This window comes from Haliaeetus albicilla, chromosome 2 (assembly GCF_947461875.1).
Source record: "Haliaeetus albicilla chromosome 2, bHalAlb1.1, whole genome shotgun sequence".
Lineage (NCBI taxonomy): Eukaryota > Metazoa > Chordata > Aves > Accipitriformes > Accipitridae > Haliaeetus > Haliaeetus albicilla.
The window spans coordinates 33,855,724-33,877,008 of record NC_091484.1 but is presented as its reverse complement, the minus strand read 5'-3'; the positions used below and the strand labels follow the sequence as shown (position 1 = coordinate 33,877,008).

Here is a 21,285-nt window from a genome sequence, read left to right as displayed (position 1 = left end):
CTTCCTTAGCTGCTGCTGCCTTCTTAAAGCCAAAGGAGTCCTGCCCCAGCAGCACAGCCAGCTTGGACCGTGTCCTTTTTTTGTTACTCCATCCCAACATGATCCGTGATGATGCCGGGTGAAATTTGGTTAGAACAGGATCACTGCTGAGCTGAGATCTTGTTTGTCAAGCATGGCCCCAAGTGAATTTTTATAACTACGTTATAAAACCATAAAAATAAGTTTATCATAGGAAATATGACACATACATAGCTGGAGCAAACTGAACCCAACACTACATTGTAAAGGCTCAGACAAGAGCAGTCCACAGGATTTCTCAAAACAGCCGTGACCACAGTTCAGAGCCTGTGCACTTTGCTGGCTACATAGACAAGCCCATGGAAAAAATGACTGATTGGAGGAGACTAACGATCAGTCTCAGCAAGATCATGGATTTTGCTTCTCTCATTTATCCATACATGGCTCTTTGTTAAATCAAGAGCAATTTTTATTCACACGTGTAACTGCCTACAGATGTTCTCATATGTGTTTAGCCAGCAAACTCACATATTACAACTAAGGACATGCAAAAAACCCTAGAAAAATCCCCACTACCTTGTGCAATGTTAAGGTCAAGCAGATGCAACCAAAGGCAAGGCAAAAGCTGTTGCTGTTCCAGCACAGCAAAGTCTACAGCTTTGGCCACTGCACAGTGCCCCACCTTCCTCTTGCTTCTCACTGAGAACTTGGCTTACATGGGATGAAAACCTCTCTTTTAATTAAATTTCTCATTTTAATGAGAAAAACAAGACTATGACTGATGTTACACATCCTAACTAATGCCCTTGTTACCACATAGCTTTTCACAGCATATTTTCTGGATTTAATTATGTTACATTTAGTCTCCTTTATTCTTACAAGGTCACGCCAGGGCATGGCTTTTCACAGGACCCAGGAGGAGTTATTTTGTTCTCCTCCATGCTTATAGGCTAAGCTTACCTCCTGATAATGAATGCCCATGATCTGGGCTTTAGCGGGGCTTCCCCGACAGTCATCCTTCCCACGGCGCACCAAACTGGGTGATAACTCATGGGGTGGAGGGGGTGATGGGGGAAAGGCTTTCCCTGCCTAACTGGAGGACAGGACTCCAGTAAGATGTTGCCGGCAATCTGGATGCTGACATGCCCGCGATGCTGAGTGCCGACACTTGCTGAGAGCACTCGCAGTTGTTGATTCATGTCGCCCACGCCTTGCTTCATCTTCTCCTCAGCAAGAGGAAGAAGGGAAAAAAGGGTAATTGCTTGTGCTTATCAGCATGGGTGTTAAAGTATCCCCTTGCAGGTTCTAAAACTGACATGGTGCTGAGAGGGATGGAGCAGGGAAGGCATCAGTGCCCACCTTTTCTGCCTCTCCCACTGCGTGGATGCCCGTGTTCTCCAAAGCTAGGGCAATGGGACAGCAGCACAGCGCGGGTGCCCATGCCGGTCTCACCAAGACTTTGCAAAGGCACAAGTAACTTGGGGTGCCTCAAGCATGGAGGATGTACCGCTCGAGAAATGGAGGGCTGCTCCCTGAGGACCCTTTAAGAAGTCTTCTCCTGGTGGCAAACCATCAGCCCACAGGCCAGGAACCGGCTGCTTTTGGCAAGCAAACACTGACTGCATGCCTTATCTGGTAAACACACTGCGGAGAGCGAGAGGCTCTGACAGAGCCCGTCCCTGTATCTTTTTTCCTCATGTTCATTTTGCTTTTGAATTACCTCTCAGCCCTGACACTTGAGGACCTGCCTGGCTGGGACGCTGCTGTGCCCCATCACAGTGGGTTGCTGGGCAAGAGCCTAAGGGATGACAGGAGCGGGATGGGCTCTGCTGGAGGTGCCAGGGTGCTCAGAAAGCATTTTGCACTTGATTGCCTTCTGCTGAAATAGCCTGGCGTTTCAGGAAGCTATTTCTGCAAGCCTTGGAAAGAGTTTCACGCAGCCGTGCCTAAGAGAGCAGGGAGGAGTGCTTTTCACAAGTGGCAGAGCTTGGGGTAGGTTTGCCTTTTAATCCCCTGACAGTGAAGGGAAAGAGCGAGTAAGAGATTTAAATCTCCAAATCCCACACTCAAAAATGCACCTTGGCAGCAGCCCAAGCCTGCTGAGGCATGGCGCAAGGCACACAGACAGTATTCGCTGGGGACGGCACCACGGGCTCTGCGAGGGCAGTTGCTGCCATGTGCTGCCTGCAGTCGGGGTCCCGCCTGGCCCCGGCTTCGGGCAGTGGCTTGCACTCGCTCCCAGGCACGCATCACCTCCGCGGGGGGAAAGACAGAGCTCAGCTGGGGCAACTTGCCCCTGCTTAATCCACTGAGAAAGCTCCCCTCCACTTCCCGCATACCACTCCAGCCTCTCTGCCTCTGATGTTTTGGGAAAAGCGAAGGCATCATCAAAAAGCCCAGTGCAAGCCATGGAAAGGCTGCCAGTGACTTCCCCTAGCCCTGAGCAGTGCCTCTCACTGCTTCTTTAACCCTTCCCAGGGTCCCCGTAGGCTGTTCAACTGTCCAAGCCTCCAGTTTTCAAAGTTGCTGGGGTGGAGGGGGTGAAGGCACCCAAAAAGTCTCATGGATGTGCCCCTCCTTTGAAAATCCATGCTGAGACCTTTACTTGATAACTTGTCTTTCTCAAGCAGTTGTGGGTTGTTTCAGGAGACATCTCCTCCTCTTTCCTACTCCTTCTGATCCTGTCTCCTTCTCCAGGGTATTCTACAAGGTGGGGGGAAACGCCTTTTGGAGAGCCAAGCACACAGTCTTACATCTCCCACGCTGAGGGTGTGAGGTACATCCATTGCTGCTGGGATTTGCAAGGCAGGCGCACCACGCCGGCCAGAGGAGCTCAGCGCGGCGAGTCCTCGAACACCGTCAGGTTGCACTCCTGGATGTACCGCAGCAGGATGCGTGCCCGCCTGTCGATGGTCTGAAGCAGGGGTCTCAGGCCCTTGGCACCGCCGTGGCTCTCCCAGAACTCCCGATCCACACGCAGTGACTCCAGCAGCAGGCTCTGCAACCTGCCCGACCGCAGCGTGGCCACCGCCACAGCCGGGAAGCTGCAGCGGAGGAGCAGAAGAGAGAGGGAGGGAAGGGGTTACTCAGGGAAGGCCAGGCAGGGAGGAGGGGAGCAACAGGATACTCAAGGAAAGGCCACCCTAGTGCTTCAAGAACTGATGCAAGTCCACCCAGAGGAACACGGGATGAGGAGCCTCCAGCTTAGAACTCTGCCCATGGCGAGCGTGCAGGACAGCTCCACCAGAAACGGATCCAAGTCAAGGGGACTATAGTGTGCCAAATTGCCTGATGGGCAACGACGCAAGAAATGCTGAAATACCTGATTATTCATTATTTTTGTGCGGCTGCCAATTAGAGAGGGGGAAATAGGCTTTGGAGATTGCCATCAGCCACCCAGAGCAGGATGAAGAGCTAGTTTCAGGGCAGAGGCATGTGTGATGGGTTTGAGAGCCCACCCACCTGCCCCGTCCTGGGTGGGAAATGGCCCCACTTCACAGGGGTGCCCGACCAGGGAGGCCAGGAGCACCACAAAGGTGTGCACACAAGGCTGGCGTCCACCCCACGTGTGCAAGCTCAGCCTTCGCCTGGGAAGTGCTCCCAGGAGGGTGCGCATTGCCCTTCTTACCTGTCTATGCCTTGCAGAAGCCTGAAGTTGAGCTTCTCCTCAGGGTGCTGTGGCCTGCCCGCATTGTCAATGAACACCAGGCGGGACGGTGCGCTCCTCCGGACCTGCCAGCAGGATGAGTAGGAAAAGTTCACTTGCTGTGGGCAGTCACCAGTTCGGGGGTTTAGGCTGTTTTTTTAATGCATTGAGAAATCCTGAGAGTATTTGGGGGCTAGCAGCTGCCTAAGCCCAGGTCCCTCCGTGCCAAGGCACACCTCCCACCATGGACCCAGCATCACCATGGCACCTACATCCCCTTTGCTGACACCTCAGCCCTGCAAGTGCCTCCCAGGCATCTCCGTCTTCGCCCCAGAGCAGCCCCTGGGAGCGGGCGGACGTACCAGGATGTGGACCAGGACCAGCTCCGCCGGGTTTCGGCACTTCTCGTGGAGCATCTCCTCCATGCAGGGCTCAGAGGGATCAGGCTGAAACCCACAGCAGTAGCGATCCAGGCGGTCATGAACCTGTGGGAGATATTTGGGGACCTTAGCAGGGACAGGCGCCTGGGACAGGGGGGTCCAGTTGTGAACTTTTCTTGCTCAGAGAAAAATAAAAAGTTTCTAAGGATCCTCAGCAGACATGAAATGGAAAAGCTGTGTACATGGGTGAGAGAAAGAGGCAGGGAAGCATTCAGAAGCTGAGCTGACTTGCAAAGCCCCCTTGGCTTGGAGAAGAGACTGACAAAGGTGATGGTGACAGGCTTTCCTGATGGAGTTCAGACACCTTCTGTGCCTGGTACTTCCACACTCCATATTGCACAGAGCAAACGGGCCGTGCTTCCAGCTGAAAGCAAGGGAAGATGTACACTGTGATGAATGTAAAAAAAAAACCAAACCAAAACCAAACCAAAAGCACCCAAGGAAACCTAGGTTTTGAAATCTCAAGAAGAGATTTTTTTTTCTCAGGCTGAGTCTTGGTGCACTGGATGATGGTTTCATCTGGCTCCTGTTACATATATGCCCTTTCATCCATCCCTACGGTAACCTGAGCGGTTCTCAATGGAAAGATGAATGGAAAAGGGTCGGCAAGGGAAAAAGTGATCTGTGCGTTACACAGAACATGTCTGACATTTAAGTTGGGCCATGGTGACTTGTTTTAACTACATTTGTGTTTAATTATTTGCAGGCACTGCTAAGGCTCTGTGTTGTCGAGGCTGTCAAGCCCCCCCCTTCCCACCCCAAACCCCTGTAGGAATCCCGATGCTGCTTGGCAGCTTCCAGTGTTTCAACCACACCCTCAGAGGGATGGGGGACTATTTAAAAGACATAAATCTCTGTCAGACCCAGCTTCAGTAACCCTGCCTCGGTATTCACGAAGCTTCCTCAGCTTTGTCAGAAGCAGCCAGCGTACGCTCTGCAGTGGCCTGTGGGGCAGACAGGACCTCGCTGGCTGTTGACAGCCCTCCCCATGGCTACGTGTTGTCATGACCATGTAGGGGAGCTGGCTCACCACCTCCATCTCTGGAGGCCTGTTTGCAACATTACAGCAACCCCCCCCCCCCATATATATATATATATATATATATATATAAAATCTCCTTTAAACATATATAAATACCTACAAAATAAATATATTTTCCAGCTGCAGCACGAAGGCATCTGACTCGCTCGCTTGATGGGAGTTGCTGGAGCCAGCCCAGGAGCCAGGGCTCGGGGTGCAGAGAGGCTCCTAGAGCTGCCGGGAGGGCTGGAGCAGGTCTCAGGTGAGCCCGGGCGATCTACAGGCGATGACTAGGCAGAAGCCAAGTGACCCACTGTGGCTGCCTATTCCCCTCACACTGATAATTAGCAAAACTTATCAATTACAGGCTGTGCTTTGAGAGAGAGTTCAGTTTGAACCTAAACACTAATCAAGTACTGGAGAAGATGCTGCAGGAAACACGAAGTTTGATTTCCGTGGCCATTATATTCTTAACCCTTTGAGAAGCAAGATTAGTCCCACACTAATCTTGATTAGCCCCTTAACAAATCCTTCTGTTTCCTGAGGTTTAATGAAGCACTCAGGTCAGCATGTCTCCATCAGGAGACCCACCGGTTAAAAGCGCTAGAGCGTCTTTTGACACACAATACATCGAAATGAAAGAAAACATCACACTTCCTCCACACATCTCCTTGGTCTACCTACTGGAAAGCTCAGCACACCAGTTTCTCTCACCTGCTACATTGTTTTCCAGGCTGCACAGAAGGTGAAGACAACCTGAGATTACTTACAGAGACATTAAATGGGCTCAGACGTCCACTCACCTGCCCGCAAGTGCCTGCGAAACCAAAGTGGGTTGGTGCTGGACCCACGGAGGTGTGAGGTGGGGGCTGGACCTGGTGTCCAAGTGGAGCCCCAGAAGATAGACCACCCGGTTGTGAAGACGCCGAGAGTGCCACCGACAGGTTGACAAGCCCTGTCTCCCCCTGGCCCTCCCTTGGTCATTTATACTAATTTCTCCTTGCCAAAGCCTAAATGGCTCTAATGAACAGGACATTAGGTCTTACTGCTGGAACACATATATGTGAGCCACATCTTCTCTCATCCAAGCTCAAACCCTGTGAGAAGCTTCCCTTCAGCCCCAGTTTGGTCCCACGTGAAGCTCAGCCACCCCAGAGCACCCCCTTGGGTCCAACAGGGCTTTCCAGCCATGACAGCCTGGGACAGATTCCCCCAGGGAAAACTTCCTTGCCCCCCCCCCCCCCCCCGACGGCTAGGAAGGGAGTGCTGCAGGGCAGGGATGTGGCTGCAGGGCTTCTGAGTTGATGTATTTTTGGCCCTTTTTAAAGCACAGGACAAAGCCATCAGCAGCTGCCCTTTTTCCACCGTGCTCGGCATTTTGTCCCAGGTAAAGCTTTGCAGTAAGAGGGGCGTTCCCTTATGGCAAAGACCAAGAGAAATCAATATAGAAGAAGCTAAATTTTAAGGCTAATGGAAGAAAACAACCAAGATTTCAGTGCCAATGTACAGTAGGGCTCAAAGCTCGCCGTTTCTCCTTTCTCAGCAAGGGCTGTTAGAGGCTAAAGCCATTTCTGAAGGATGCTATTTCACTTCTATAACATCCTGATGACTTGATGCCTCTTTAAGTGACTTTTCTGCATGGGAGGATCCCGTTGGAGTTATTGAGGAAAACCTGTGGATTGCCCTTGGATTTATCATTGCGCTGCTTTGGCCCTCCAAGAGAAAATCTCCTTAAAACTGGTGCTTTCTCCTGGAGACTCAGCCTTTCCATTGCACTTGACAGCATTTTGGCCTGGGGAAGGGAATTAGTTAATCTTCTCATTTCTCTGGCTGTTTCAGCTAAAATATTTCCACGCCCAGCCAGGACTGCTCCACCTCTGCCAGCCATAGTCTGAGGTTATAAAGATCAATGGTCAGGCTTTGCCAAAAAAGAAGAGAGAATCATGAGAACACATATTTTAACAGTCTTTTCTTTCTTTCTTTCTTCTCTTCTTTCTTTTTTTACTTTAATATTTGCCCTTGCAGGTGGTTTCCCCTTGTATGTATCAAGCTCCTTGCTGCAGCTTGATAACTAAAGCTCCAGCCCCAAGGTACCTAAACAGGCTTTTTTCCATAGAAATCACTTTTGCCTCCTCACAGCTGCCCTCTAAGAAATGATAACTCTCTGGGACGCTGTCGTAATCCCTCATAGCAGCAGGGTATGATTTTCCAGACAGAAAATTAAGCGCTACTAATCCTGAGGAGAAGAAGGAGGAGGAGGAGGAGGAGGAGGAGGAGGAGGAAAGCAGTGGCATACGAAGGGGCAGAGCTCCTGATCTCCAGCACCAGCAGCACATCTCCAGGGTTGGATCTGATGGGGCTGATGCAGAACATGCTGCTTGTCCCTAGGGATGCCCCATTCCAAGCTGCTGCTGGCATCCGTGCGAAGCAGAGCCAACGGACCCGTGCCAGGAGAAAGCCTGGGCACATGAGAGTGGGTTTGCCGTGTCCAAAACCTGCCTGTGTTTCTTCTGCAAGTCCCAAGCACGGTCCGTGCTCGGGCCAAACCGCTTCTGCACAAAGCTCTGCTGCTCCCCGTTAGCTAACAAGCAAAAATACATCCCAAGAAACCGCAGCCTATGCGACCCCACAGAAGAGGAGACCACAGTCCGACAAGGCAGGCGCGGGTGCAGGGGGACCCGGGCGGCACAGCCGGCGGGACCGGTGCTCTCCATCGCCCCAGCCCTACCTGGAGCAGAAAGTCGAAGAGGGCCAGGCGGCTCCACTCGCCGCGCGCGATGCTGGAGCAGGGGCCATCCCTGCCTGCCGGTGTCGGTCTGTGGGGCCGCAGCATCTCCTGGTACTGCAGCCACCCCAGGGCGCAGGAGTTCTGGTCGTTGTTGGCGTCCTCCAGGTGCCGGAGGTCGGGCGCCCACCAGATGATGGGTCGCAGGGAGCCGTCGGTGTAGCTGTAGGGCAGGAGGTGGCTGGTGAAGCGCCGGGCCACGGCGGGCAGGCTGCGGTTCAGACCCAGCACCCTGTCCAGGTGGAAGGCCAGCACCTCGTAGAGGTCCCCGGGACGCTTGATGAGCCCGCAGCGCCCGTCCCAGCAGTCCCCCTCCGGGCTGGCTGGCGAGGCGTCCCCCTCGGCATCCCCCACGGCCCGCAGCCCCACTCGCAGGACTTGCCCGTGGGCCGGGACACGGGTTTTGGAAACCACCTGCCCGCCGGCCAGCAGCCGCATCTTCTGGAGGTCGTCGTCGGAGAGCCACGGGGGAGCATCCCCCAGCACCCCGCGCTGCCGCCTCCTGCCCCGGCCAGGGGGGTGGTCCCGCTGCAGGAGAGTGGGGGGTACGGGGAGCCTTTGGCTGCGGGCTCGTCCCCTGGACAAGGGGGCGGCCACCTCCCGCCGGGGGCCTGGTGGGGAGGATGCTGGCAGCGGGTGGGGGGGGCGGTCCGGTGGCGGGGGCAGGCGGGTGAGGGCCAGCAGGGCCAGGGCCAGCAGCACCCCGAGGGCTGCCGGGGCAGGGGGCTTCAGCCCTGTCCTTCGCCACAGTCGCTGGGCCTGCGGGGAGAGAAAGGGAGAGCGTTACCGGGGGTTCCCGCGCGGTGCTATGGCCAAGGATCCCCCAGAACCCTGTGCATCCCCCCCCCACTTAACGGGGTTTGCTTTGGAGGAGCAGACCCTCTGCTTGTGTGCTCCCTGGGAAAGCTGTTCCCTGAGCGCTCGCTGCCTCCGCGGCACTGTAGCGGGAGAGGTACGGCTGGCGGCATGTTTTGTGCCAGAAATTAGGCACAATGACCTTCAGAAGGCAGTCAGAGCAAGGCGTGACCCGCCACAGGCATTGCCATGTCTGCAGCGCTGATATACAGGATCACCTTACGGGCAATGAATTCTTCATGGTCAAATATTTTGCTTTAAAGATTCAAGAAATGAAAAAAAAAAAAAGAGGCCAAACCAGAGCAAATTCCTGGCTGGCTGCGAATGCTTTCCAGTTCCTAAGAGGTTTTGATCTTCAGACCTTACTCTGGGCACCCTCAGTGGTTCCTATCCCGGTTGCCCACTGAACCCCTAACCCGGCTCCCCACGCCCTCGTTCGCAGGACATCTCAATGCGTGCCGAGGCACGGCCTCTGGAGCTCTGCCCACCGCTGCGTCCGGCAAAAGCAAGGCAGCTCCAAGTGCCAGTCGGGAGCGGTGGCAGCCTGTATTTAAAAAGGATGCAAACTGCTGTATGTGAAACCTAAAACGTTCTGATTCCCAGCACCAAGGAACTGTCTTTAGATGGGTACTACCGAGTTTTGGTGTATATATCTTCATACACACAGCTGTTTTTTTCCCCCCTTCTAGTCACACTTTCTACTCTGAAGAGCCTTATAAAAATTATATAGGCTGGAAAGGCAGTTATGAGCAAATACTGTGCATTGCTAAGCTCGTATCTCCCCTTTGGCCTAAAGCAATCCCAGGCGTGCAGCTCTGCCCTGAGCACAGCAGCCTCCTGTTCGGGGTGAGGCGGAGGGAAGCGATGGGGCAGTGCTGGGAGATCCTCCCCAGCCCGCCCCATCCCCAGGCCACGCTGCACCCGTGCCACGTTCACCCAGGCTCGGGCGGTCTAACACGCTTCGGGGGGGGCTGGAGCAGCAAAAGGCACCTTGGCACCGTTTCTCTGCTTTACAACAGGCATTTCCACGTGGCTTGAACCCACGTTGGAAGTCAAGGCAACGTTCAAGTGGATACATTTTTTTGCAATTATTTATTTTGGAAGCACAAGTATATCCATGGCAGACACAGCGGGACAATATATTGCCAAAGAAGGGATAAGAGATTGTTTATAAGAGGAAAAGCTTGAAAAAAAAAAAGAGCTAAAAAGCTGGCGGGGTGAGAGCCAGCAGCCAGAATGACTTCCAGAAGGCAGCTGGATGAGCAGAAGTGTTTCCAGCCACGGAGCTTTTAGGACCCCAGGCTCCCACTGGCTGCAGGGACCCACCACTAGCACAGCTCCAGCCCCAAGAGGAGCTGCCCCAGGTGACCCCAGCCCATGAGCCCTTTCATAAGCTGATCCAGCACTATCCTAAAATCCATCAGGTCTCATACCCTCACCGCAGGGAGGCTGCTTCAGATGGCCCCAGGGTGAGGAGCTATACCCGTCCCAAAGACACACTACATCAGCCGAGGTGGATAAGATGAGCCACAAAGCCACCAACTCGCTGGCAGCAACCGTGGGGGTTTTCCTACGAGGTCTCCCTCTAAAGGACTAAGTAGATTTAATGCAGCTTATAAGAGCTAGTGATGATGCATTTGGAGTGATTCAGCTTTATAGCTTTCATTTAATTATTTTGCTCCCAGCAATGCAATGTAGTGCACCAAAATATATCCTCTGGACCAAATTCTTTGCTCACACATGGCTTACACTGGTCTCTGCCAGGAGCTGGGGCTGTCCGGTGTGTGGCTTTCGGACCTGCCAGGGGACCCACTGTTTTAGCTCTGCCTTAAAGCCCCAGAGTGAAAAGGAGCTAGTCCGGGGTGAGACTGTTCAGAGAGTGATGTCCTGTCCTAGATCACGGGCAGGGTTACTCAAGGCTTGGTAGTAACTGTCCCAGGCATCATACTACATGGCTAAATTATTGTCTTAGCCCCCTTTCTGGGCAGGCAATGAGCATGAATACCCCTGGGTAGCCCCAACGGGAAGCAGGACTTCTGTCAAGTGGCTGGTTGCAATGCCTCCCCAGCTCTCTCCCACTTGGATGGGATAATGATTTGCTGTGGAACCATAGCCAACGCCAACTAACACAGGTGGCACTCGAGCTTAGCTACCCAAAACCTTCAGGCCCTGGTTTTCAAGCAACACCTGCAGAGTGCAGACACACCCTTATTCCCAAGCACCAAAACCCAGGTCTGGCATCCCGAGCAAGAATTTAGGGGAGGTGCAATGTCTAAATCATAGTTTAACCATAGCAAAATAACGCTGTGGCATAAAAAGGCCAGATCCTGATATCCTGATATCCATACTCCTTTCAAGTCATCACTGTAAGTGCTTCACAATCTGTCCGTCCAGCCTTAAAGTACACTGAATTAACTGCAATGACATCTATGTAGTTAATCCTGATGGACAGGATTAACTGTAAATCTCAGTACTCCCATCTGCCCCCAGCTGAGTTCCCTTCCCAATCTGTGCTTCCTTGGGCAACTTTTCCCAGTGCCTCCCCCATCCTTCTGGAGAGACACATGGCCCACCCCACTCTTGCCAAAACCCCTCATAACCCTCTTCTGCCGATAATAACCCATTGGTCTCTTACACCATTCCTGGGCATGCAAAGAGCCTGGCTGCCAAAAATCCAAATATCCGGGGGGCGGGGAGGTGTGTATGCGGGAGCCATTTGGAGAACCTTGGAAATACTGCAGGAAAAATCCTTTTTAATCCACAGCTGGGGAGCTGTGGATGCCAAATGGATGGCAATGATTGCTGGGTTTTTAATGTCAAGTCAGTTTACAGTCCAAGTGGCTAAGGAATCATTATTGTCCAAACCCACTTTGTCTTCTCTGTCAGCGAGCTCGGGTTTGGGCACCGCAAGCTAGAGTTTCGTTTCTTTCCCACCCCGAGCTTGAAATCCTGTGCTGTGAAGCTGGGTGAGGGCCACTGCAGGCTGCCTTCCCCAGTACCATTCAGGGTTTCCCTGCCACATCAACAATGAAAAAAAAAAGTGCAAGTACAGTCTCTGTGTTATTTCTGGCAGTCGATATTGCAAATTTAATAATAATCTAGATGATAGAACACTGCAGAAATAATACTGTATTTACAAGCCCAGGGTAAATACTTTTCCAAAAAGACTTTCTCTGAGCCCATGCTGTAAAAAAATGCTGTAGTTTAAGCTATGGCTTTGATTCAGCCTGAAATGCAAACCATACGTAGACCTCTGCTTTGCCAGTCTGACATACTGACAGTACAGCACATCTTTGCTAGAAATTAGGTCCATTTCCCAGCGGGCAAGCTACAGGCAAAACCCATAAAAAGGCTTAAGAGAGGTACTGCTTGTTCCAGGATGCCAATAGGTAAATAATATATATCCTCAATCATCAGAGGGACATACAGCACAGCCTGGGCTCCCAAAGGCATGGTGGAGAGCCTGTGCAGCCTGGCCACTTGGGGATAAAACTTTCTAAGTGTGGTTGGGAGGGTTTTATCTTTGACATTGTATTCCCGGGACACTTGAACCTTGGCAGAATTTGAAGCAGAGAAGCCTGTTTTCAATTTCTTTTCAAAGCGCATCAAATTGGCTTTGTCAAGCTTGAAAGAAAAGAAAAACAAACCCCAAACTTCATTACCCAAGAATGTAAGAAACAGCCTTAAAACTAGAAAGATGCCATGGAAATACGTGGCCTTTAAAAGCGGGATTGATCCCTGCTTTCCTCTGGCATCCCCGAGAGTGCCCCTGCCCCTGCAGCGGCACTGCCAGACCCCTCCAGCAGTAAATCCCACCATCCCAAAGAGGTGCCCAAGGGACCCAGGATGGCTCGGCCATGGCCATGTCCCTCTTGGCCACCTGCCTGCTCTAGGCTCCTGAGCTCAGAGGACTTTGCCAAAGGCCAGAAGTGAGCAGGTTAAAAGCAGGTATGTGCATTTATCTGGATGCACACCATGTGGGCTATATTTTGCAGAGGGTGGGTGCGACACACAGAGCGGTACTTACCCTCCCAGCACTGTGCTTGCTGCCCGCCTGATGAACCACAAAACTGCCTGGGCAGTAGGAGATGCAGCCTGCTGTGACCACTTTTAACAAAGACTGCTTAAAAAGCAACTGGGAAACCTCCTCTGGCTGGCCCCCACCCCCAGGAACGTCTCCAGAGCCTTGACCCCGACACATGGTGCTTGGGGTAGCTCCCAGTGCATCGGGGAGAGATGCTGAGAGCAGGTACATCAACCAGATCTGGGAGGGCAACAGCCTCTTCCTTTTGGCATTGTCCAGGAGTTTTTTGGCTTGTTAAGGGCATGGCATGTGGGCTAAGCTTGCTGCTGGGGACCCATAACCATGCCGAGGATGTGGAAGGAGACGAAATCCCTCCACCCCGAGAGTGACTCTGGGCAAGCCTGAGCAAAAGGAAATCCTGGGCAGCGTCTGTCACCCATCATTCAGGTGCTTAAGTACCTTCCTATATCATCCTGTTCGGGGAAGACAGACGGCTCTCAGAGTGGGAATTTACTAAAGACAGCTATTAAGTGTGGACTGCCAGCCTTGAAGGCAGCCCTGGCTCAGAGCAGCTGCCCGGGGAGGCAGGTCCACTGTGCTCCCCCCACACACGGCTACAGCACCAGGTCCCACCACCACCCGCCTGCACCTGTGCTGCCACGGGGCACGAAGAAAGGACGTTCCTTCATGCAGCCTCATGATCCATCAAAGTGGCCGTAATTCCTAGCAGACCTGCACCGGCTTTGTGTTTGGGGTTGTTTCTGCCAGGGTTGCAGGTTTTTTCCACCAAAATGCCTTTGAAGGTGGGAGGACCACAACCCCACTGCATTTTGGCACCCTGTGGGCACCCTGAAGGCCACCCTGCTCGGTGCCAGGGCAGGGATGCGGCAGGCAGGCATTGCCTGCCTGCTCAAGGTGCCCCTGCAGACCTGCTTCCATGCACTGCTCCTCACAAGTGGCTTGGGAAGCTCAAGCCAGGCGCTGCGGAGGTGGGAAGGGGGACTGTGCTCCCACAAACCGTATGCAAGGGAGTCACAGCAAATGCTGGGTTGGCTGAAGCCCGGGAGATGGAAACGTGATACATCGCCGCATGGTGCTGGGGCCTTCCCTGCAGAGTCAACGAAGTCCTCATAGCTGGCACACAAACCTTCTCACCAGTGTGTCCAAAACCAAACCAGAAAATGACCAAGTTAAATTGCCCGGGACAAAACTTTAAACATGGTGTATTTTGCTAAATCTTGGACAGTCTGCAAAGCTTCTGCCTCAAGGGGATAATTTATAGTCCAACTGCGAGACAAGCGTGCTTTGCACTAGCATAGGACAATTCTCCAGCAGCAGCATAAAGGGATGAAAAGGTGTTAATACTGTCCACTCTGAGCACTGACTTTAAAGGGATGGTGCCAACATGCTTCCTTTAACTTCTAAAATAATGTTGCCTTCATAGTTCTTCCCAGTTATTGCTACAGCCTTGGGACAGCAAACTATAAAAAGCTTGAAACCCTCAAGCTCCACATCCTCTCTCTAGTAATAACCTGGTGTGTCTTTGACTCCAGGCCCTGCATCAGCCCCTGGAGTTTTTGCTTCTCAGGAACAAGACATCCCATTTCTTGCTCAATCCCCCCCACCCAGACCCACTGTTTCTGGTTTTGGGAGGCCTCTCATGCTGGAAGTGCTTCTCTGCCCTAGCTCTTCTCACACACCCTGTCATCCAAAAGACTGTTTGAACAAAATCTTCAGTCAGTGCTGGAAACTGCTCTGTGTAACGAGAAAAATCCCAGCACTTAACCAGTATGTAACAGTGCCATTCCCATTGCACTGGCTGGTCCCAGTTGAGTTACAGACCAAACAAGTACAGATGAAACACGGGCTCGTAAAACCCCTGGGAGCAGCCTGCAAGTGCAGTTCAGCATCTTTACGGACGTCCTGGGACAGGAGACGGAGGACACCATGCAGCAGATGGATGGCCATCACCTGGGTGGAGGACACCGCACTACAGGGTGCAGCTGATGCAGTCAAGGGCAGGGCTACCACCTGGGGGGATCCGGAGAGGACACACGTCGCGTCCTGCGCCTGGGATGGACTAAAGCCCTGCAGGGTACCGGCGGGGACTTGCTCGTCCTGTGACGACACTGTCCTTACCCCTAAATTGTGTGGTTTCCACTGAGAAAAAGGAAAGATTCATAGCTCTCCTCACTCCCGCTGTGTAAATCTTTTGGTTTGCAGGAAGTTAATATTCAGCTCTGTGAGGGATGGACAGGGCGCTTTTCATCCCGACGCTATGTACAGCACAGCTCAAGACCCCTCCAGTTTAATCCCAGAAGTCAACACAAAGCACCACAAAAATAAACAGTCTCCAGGATGCCATACTTCTTTTGCTTAAAGTAAGCAAACTAAAACCTTTCAGATGCCTCATCCTTCTCCTGCTTAAGTTCAGAGTCAGGGCTTTTACTGCAGACTCTTGCACTTAGCTGGATCTTCTATTTCTTGGAGACACATCTCCTAAGAGATTGCTGGTTGCCTTTCAGGACATGTCACCGAGACACACAGGTCTGCTGTCATTTACATGTGCAAATATCTCCACTACTTTTCACCACTGAAAGCCTTAAGTTAAGTGATACCAACCTGCACCCAAACCATTCAGGTCACTGCAGACCCGGAACAGCACCTCAAATTCACAGGAGACAGCGAGGATCTGAGCAGCCCTGAATGCACAACTGTCCTGCTAGCATCACGGGACAAGGGAGGTCCGCCTCATCTTCCCTCCTCTCTGTCTGCTCGTTCCTCTAACCCTCACACCTACATGAGAGCAGCACAACCTAGAAATCCTGGCAGGGACGTCAAGGAGGGAGAGCAGTGGTTTTGGGCAGCCGTTGCTCCCTCGCTCCCCCCGCTCCTGTGCAGGAGGATCTGGCCAGGTTTCCCTCTTCCCCCTCCCCTCGTCCCAGTTTCCCGGCCAGCCTGCTGCACTCAGCGCCAGAGGTTTTCAGAGCGGCTTTCCCATCTGCCTGCTGAAACAGCAAGAAGGGGCCCCCTTCCCTGGAGAAACAGATGTGGCTCGCCTTTGTGCAACATCTGTGCCTTGTGCCCCCGTTCATTTTGAACAGGCTTGCCTTTGTTTGTGAGGGGTTGTGCTGGGGATGCTTTGGAGGAGGGCAGCAGCCTCTGGCCCTCGGGCTGGACTCCTTCCCTTCGAGTCCCACACGCAAACTGCCTCAAAACGCCTGGGTTTCTTCTGGTGAAAAGCAATATGCTTTTTTCCCCGCGGCATTCAGGAATTGACAGTCCTTCTCCTCAGCGCTTCAGTTCCAGCTGCAGCCAGCGGCTCACACTGACGATGCCTGTGGGATTCCCAAACCCGGGGAAGTAAGAGTCGGACCTGGGAGCCACCACAGATTCCTTTCCTCACAACCCCCCTCAAGCCAGTAGCTTCTCTCGCTGTACCTCTGGGCCACTCACCAGCTTTGCCTTGGCATCCCTAGCGGGGCTGCACTGCTTTGGCTCCTCTATGCTTAACAGCAGCAAAGAGCAGAAGCGCTAGAAAGCCACATCTTTTTTGCAACATGTTCTGGGCTGCATTTAATATGGGGAGGAATACACTAAAATAAAATCAAATTTTATTTCCTTCTCACTCTTGATGTATTTACCAATCCTGCTGATGAGTGCCTGAAAAGCTACTAAAACTCTCTTACAGATTTTGGCACTCAGTCCCATTTTATTTATTTTACTGGGGTCATGTTTTTTTCTATATTTTGGGGAGGGGAGGATTTTGATCTACTTATTTTCAGTTTTCATTTCTAACCGGTGGACCAGCACCAGGGAACAGGAGTGCTTGCTCAGTGCCTGGCAGGGGCTTGCAAAACCCACTTCGGGGTGCTGGCGAGGGGCAGCGCCGGATTCCCTCGTCGGCTTTTCAGCAGACGTTGCCCAAGCCTGCCGGTTGAGTTTCCCCGAGCTGGCTGTCAGGTTTTTTCTGTTCCTGGAGAGCAGGAAAGCGCATTCGTGGGATTCCAAAGGGGAGGGAGGAGGAGGACAGCAGGGCCTTTCAGCCCTGCGGGCTTTCTTCAAAACAGAATTGTTCAAAAAAGCCCTGGCCTCAGTTACAGAAAGGTAACCCCGTTTTCCTCCGTTTAAGCCATTACTTCTTAAAGAGAAAAAAAGGGGAAAAAAGCTGCTTGCTGCTTGGCTCTGAGTGCCACCTGTGTCCCGCAGACCCCGTCCTGGGCAAAGCCTGCCGGCAGCCACCCTCCAGCCCACTTTTCCTTCTCCCAATGAACCCCACGGGGTGAGCGAGCGGAGCAAATACGGTACAACCACCACTGCGGCCCAGCTCCCAAAAAAGGGGGCTCTTCCTTCAGGGCAAGGCAAATAGCTGCAGGCAGGCTGGAGTTATTGAGCATTTGAAACAGACGGCGTAATCATGGCATTTGGCATCTTTGCCAGAGGATTAATAAAGTTTAATCAGTCCCTCTTATTTAGACTGCCTCATACTAGGCAAACAACAGAGCAGTTGGAACTTACTCACTGGCAGATTTTGAAACCAGAATAAAGAAGATGTTTCTGTAATGCAGTCATCCCCCAGCACTCACTGCTCCGGCAGGTCGGGCACACACAGCGGCCGGATCCGACAAGCAGCCAGCTGCAAGCACGCACTCCGTACTAATGGTGAAGCTCACAGCTGGGATCTCTCTGCCTTTCTGTATGTGGTCACTGAATTTATTCCTTATGACCATCACTGCCCTGCCTACAGGTGCCCAGAGCAAACCCAGATTATGGGTGAAATCAAAGCAATCAATACGGGAGCTCACCAAAGGGAAAGGACTGCAGAAGCAGACCTTCCCTTGCTAAGGCAAAATGAAAATCCTGGCAAAAACTGAATACCCCGCACTCAGAGGGGAGACCACACCAGGTACCTGGCACAAGCTATATACTCTTGAAAGGCTTCACAGTGAAGACTCGTACAGGAAAGCGTTACTGTAGATGAAAGGCTCGTGCGGGGAGAGCTGTCTTGCTTTTTTCTTTGGCAGGGAGGAGTAATCTCCAACCCCAAAATGGGTGACACAAGCCTCAGTCTTGTCTACTTTTCCTGCTGCTGAAGTTCATTAATTAAGAAACTCAAAACAGCCTATGCAAACCGTAGGATGGAAAGTATAAAGCACACCATCAGTGTCCCCCATACACACACACACACACACACACACTCTGGTGAAGGCTGGCACGGCCTCATTGCTCCCAGAGATGCTCTGAGTCATCACCATACTCTCGAGGACAGAAAAACATTTCAGTGACACAAGTGACACCAAAGCACCAGTTTTTGGCAGCAGCACCAGGCACCTCCTTGGCTCATCCACCACACACATTTGCAAACCCTGCCTAACGCGAGCTTTGCAAGGGCTGAGGTGGAGGAGCAGAGATGGAGCCCCCTGCCCCGGTGCAATCCCCACTGCGTGATGCCCCGGCTGTCCCCCGGTGGGACGGTGGTGACGGCGAGTGGTGGGGGCCCCGTCCCAGCTCAGCTGACTCGTGCCTGCTTGGATGGGTCTGGAAACCAGTTGCCAAGGGATGTCTCAGACTTGAGTGCTAAAACTAGATGACATGAAAAACCGCCCTGAGGTTTGGAACGTGCCGCAGATGCAGGGGAATCTGCTAATACCGGGGAAACATGCTGTTTCGGGGGGGGGGGGGGGGGGGGGGGGGCGCATTTTCACTTGCCAAACTGGCTGGTTTTGTGACTTGTTGATGAAAGCACTGTGCTTTCTGAGGGCCAAACAGAAAGCATGGAGGGGCTTTTCGTGCTCTGCACCTTGCTGCCTTTGCCTATTTGCTCGTCACCTGCCTGAAGCGATGTGACCCAGGCTCTTAAAAAAGGTGGATTTTGCCTCCCTGGCCAACAGCAGTGCATTTAGCTACAGCAGCCACAGGCACTGCCTATACAGGCATCCTTACAATCCGCTTTGTCCACCATTAAGGACAGACACATTTTGGAGCAGGTCCGTGCCTTGCTTGCCTCACCATGCCCTTACCCTCTGAGGGGTCCCGCTGGACTTGCACCCAGGACGGAGACAGCTGGGACACGGCCTTGTACCTCGTCCCATGGGGTTGGCGTCCCTGAGCAGACCCAGCATCACTTCCCGCCACCAGCTCAGCAAGGAAACCCCTAAATCCTACCATGTCTTGCAGCACCGGCTGATGCGCTCCTCGTCGTGTGCTTCACCGCCTGTGGCACACGGTCACCTCCTGAGCTGGGCACCGGCCACCTGCACCGCTTTCATGCAACACCAGGAACCCACACAAAATACAAAATTAAAAAAAAAAAAAAAAAAAAAAAAAAAAGCAATGATTAAAAAAAAAAAAGTCCTCCAACAACTAATCAGCCTGCCTCCTCTCCACCACAGCCGTAGGCTGTCACCCAGGGGTGCCCCTCCAGACTCTCCGCAATCCCTGCTGCCCGACTCCGCATTGCCGGGGGCTGCCGGGTCCCTGCCACAACACACCGGTGGGTGCCTCCGGTTCCCCCCGCCCCCGGCAGGAGGACACCCTTCAAACTCCAGCTGCGAGTTTTCAAACTCTGCCTCATCCCAGACCCACCTCCCTGTGGGGAGGGGAGTGGAGAGGCTGGGAAGGGGGGAACAGGCATTTGAAGAGTCTCTTTTTCACAATAAAAGCCCTTCTTGCTGCTTTTTTCTTTCTTTTTTTTTTTTTTTTTTTAATACCGAGGACCGATTTGAGCCAGGAGGCACAGGTAAAGGAGGCTGAGGACACGTGCTCCTCCCAAGCGCCCAGTGACCCCAGTGCCAGACAAGCAGAGGGACAGGCAGAGCCCCAGGGACCACGTTGGCCCCAGAGCCGGGAAGGCGAACTACAGATCTGCTCACAGGCACCCAAGAAAATGCCCTGTGCAGGTTTTTATTAACTTTGCTTTGCCCTTCAGTAACAGCCCAGCAAAGAGCTGTACCACATCAGTGCCTGGAGCAGATGCAGCCCTGGGAGAAGTTTTCTTACCCGCTTAAAAGGCATTAACGCATTAAAACCATTTTTAGGGTGTTCAGGTGCCTGCTTTTCCAGGGCACACAGTACCCACAGGCAGCCAGGAGAGGGGTGACCTGGGGAAGGAGACCCTCGCACCCACCAGCACCGTGTGGCAGGTCTGCAGCACAGCGAGCCCCGCAGCGCCCAGCCAACGCAGCTCCCCCTCAGCAGGCGGGTGTAGGGTGCATCCTAAACGCCATTTCCTCAGGCCTCTGGGAGAAGAGGAGGTGGAGGCATCGCTTTGGAAAGCAGCACATTTCGCCAGCCCTCCATGGCCAAGCAGGGCATACAGGCAGCTGTCGGTCTGCAAAGCGGGTTTTTTCCTTCATATAACTTCCCCCTTCCAGCCCCGGGCTATGGCCAAGCAAAATCCACCAGTCCCCCACTGTGCCAGGAGATGCCGTCACTTGCCCCAGCCCTGTCCCAGCTCCAGCCCCCGACAGCCCGGCTTGGGGACAGGAGGAAACGCTACATCTCAGGCGTGGGGGTTTCCAGCCCTCCAACCTGGGCAACTACCTCAGCCAGGAAACTGTAAAGCAAACAGGGCTGATCAGCATTATTCTTTAATGATATTTGCATTTTTTAAAGTCCCACAAAGGTGCAGTACAAACTATTGTGAAGGACACTGAAGACACGATAGTCTAAAAAGACAAGAGGAGGCGGCTTAGGGAAAGTTGGCCAAGCGACTTGACCAAGGTAGCACGGGAGGGCAGCGGCAGAGCCCGGGAGGAGGCTCCTGTGTCCCCGAGCCCAGCTCTAGCTCACCGACCATCTAGCTCACCGACCATGCACGGTCCTACAGTGACGTTTCATGTGATCAGCATAAGCAACGACTGCAACACGACGCTCTGCCCAGCACAGGTTTCTGCTAGTCCCAGCACCTCAGCTCCTTCACACCCCCTTGGTTCATCGAGAGCATTTTATTTTTAATATGGTACGTCTCCCAACACCTTTCATTGCTACTCGAATCTATAGCTAGGAATAGAAGTGGATTGAAGGTTACACACAAAAGCAGTGAGTGTGATTTTGGCTTCAGCACACCCCCCTCTATGACACCCTTGGGTGGGAGAAAGGGGTATGGAAACTAAGTCCTGGGCCCCCCCACTGCTGCCGCTGAGCTCACTGACCCCCCGGCTGTCCTGGCCACTGCAGCGTTGGACATGTTAGAACATTTTTCTTTAGGTCAGTCCCCTGGGGCAGCTAATAACCTAATATTTCTAATATAATTAGCATCATTAGGTAATTAGCAATAACCTAGTATCAGCCTCAGCACAAAGATGGACCGGCAGGCAGCAGCCGAGTGCCGGAGGAGGGATCTGCAGGGCTCCCGAGGCTGAACCCTGCACATCACGACTCACCGGTGGCACTTCATTTCGGAAGCATTTGCTTTCATCTCCCTTTCGTAATTTTGAAATTATTCAATTTATATGCAATTTTCTGTCAAAATGATTCTTGTCGGTGCAGTGGCAT

General features: G+C 52.8%; 1 protein-coding gene across 1 annotated transcript; it reads right to left on the bottom strand.

Moving 5' to 3' along the window:
- Window positions 1-394: 394 nt before the first annotated feature.
- GASK1A (golgi associated kinase 1A) lies at window positions 395-19,407 on the bottom strand. Its single transcript, XM_069770406.1, has 5 exons — window positions 18,955-19,407; window positions 7,854-8,669; window positions 4,027-4,149; window positions 3,647-3,750; window positions 395-3,062 (listed from the first exon to the last, which is right to left on the bottom strand). The coding sequence occupies exons 1-5, from the start codon at window positions 18,955-18,957 to the stop codon at window positions 2,852-2,854; spliced, it is 1,257 nt and encodes a 418-aa protein (XP_069626507.1). The 5' UTR covers window positions 18,958-19,407; the 3' UTR covers window positions 395-2,851.
- Between the last annotated feature and the right edge of the window lie 1,878 nt (window positions 19,408-21,285).

Excerpts from the sequence above, each read along its gene's own strand:
- GASK1A (XM_069770406.1), bottom strand. Across the intron at positions 4,150-7,853 it reads TCTTCGACTTTCTGCTCCAG|GTTCATGACCGCCTGGATCG; the intron begins GTAGGGCTGGGG and ends TATCTCCCACAG. Across the intron at positions 3,063-3,646 it reads CTTCTGCAAGGCATAGACAG|CTTCCCGGCTGTGGCGGTGG; the intron begins GTAAGAAGGGCA and ends CCTCCGCTGCAG.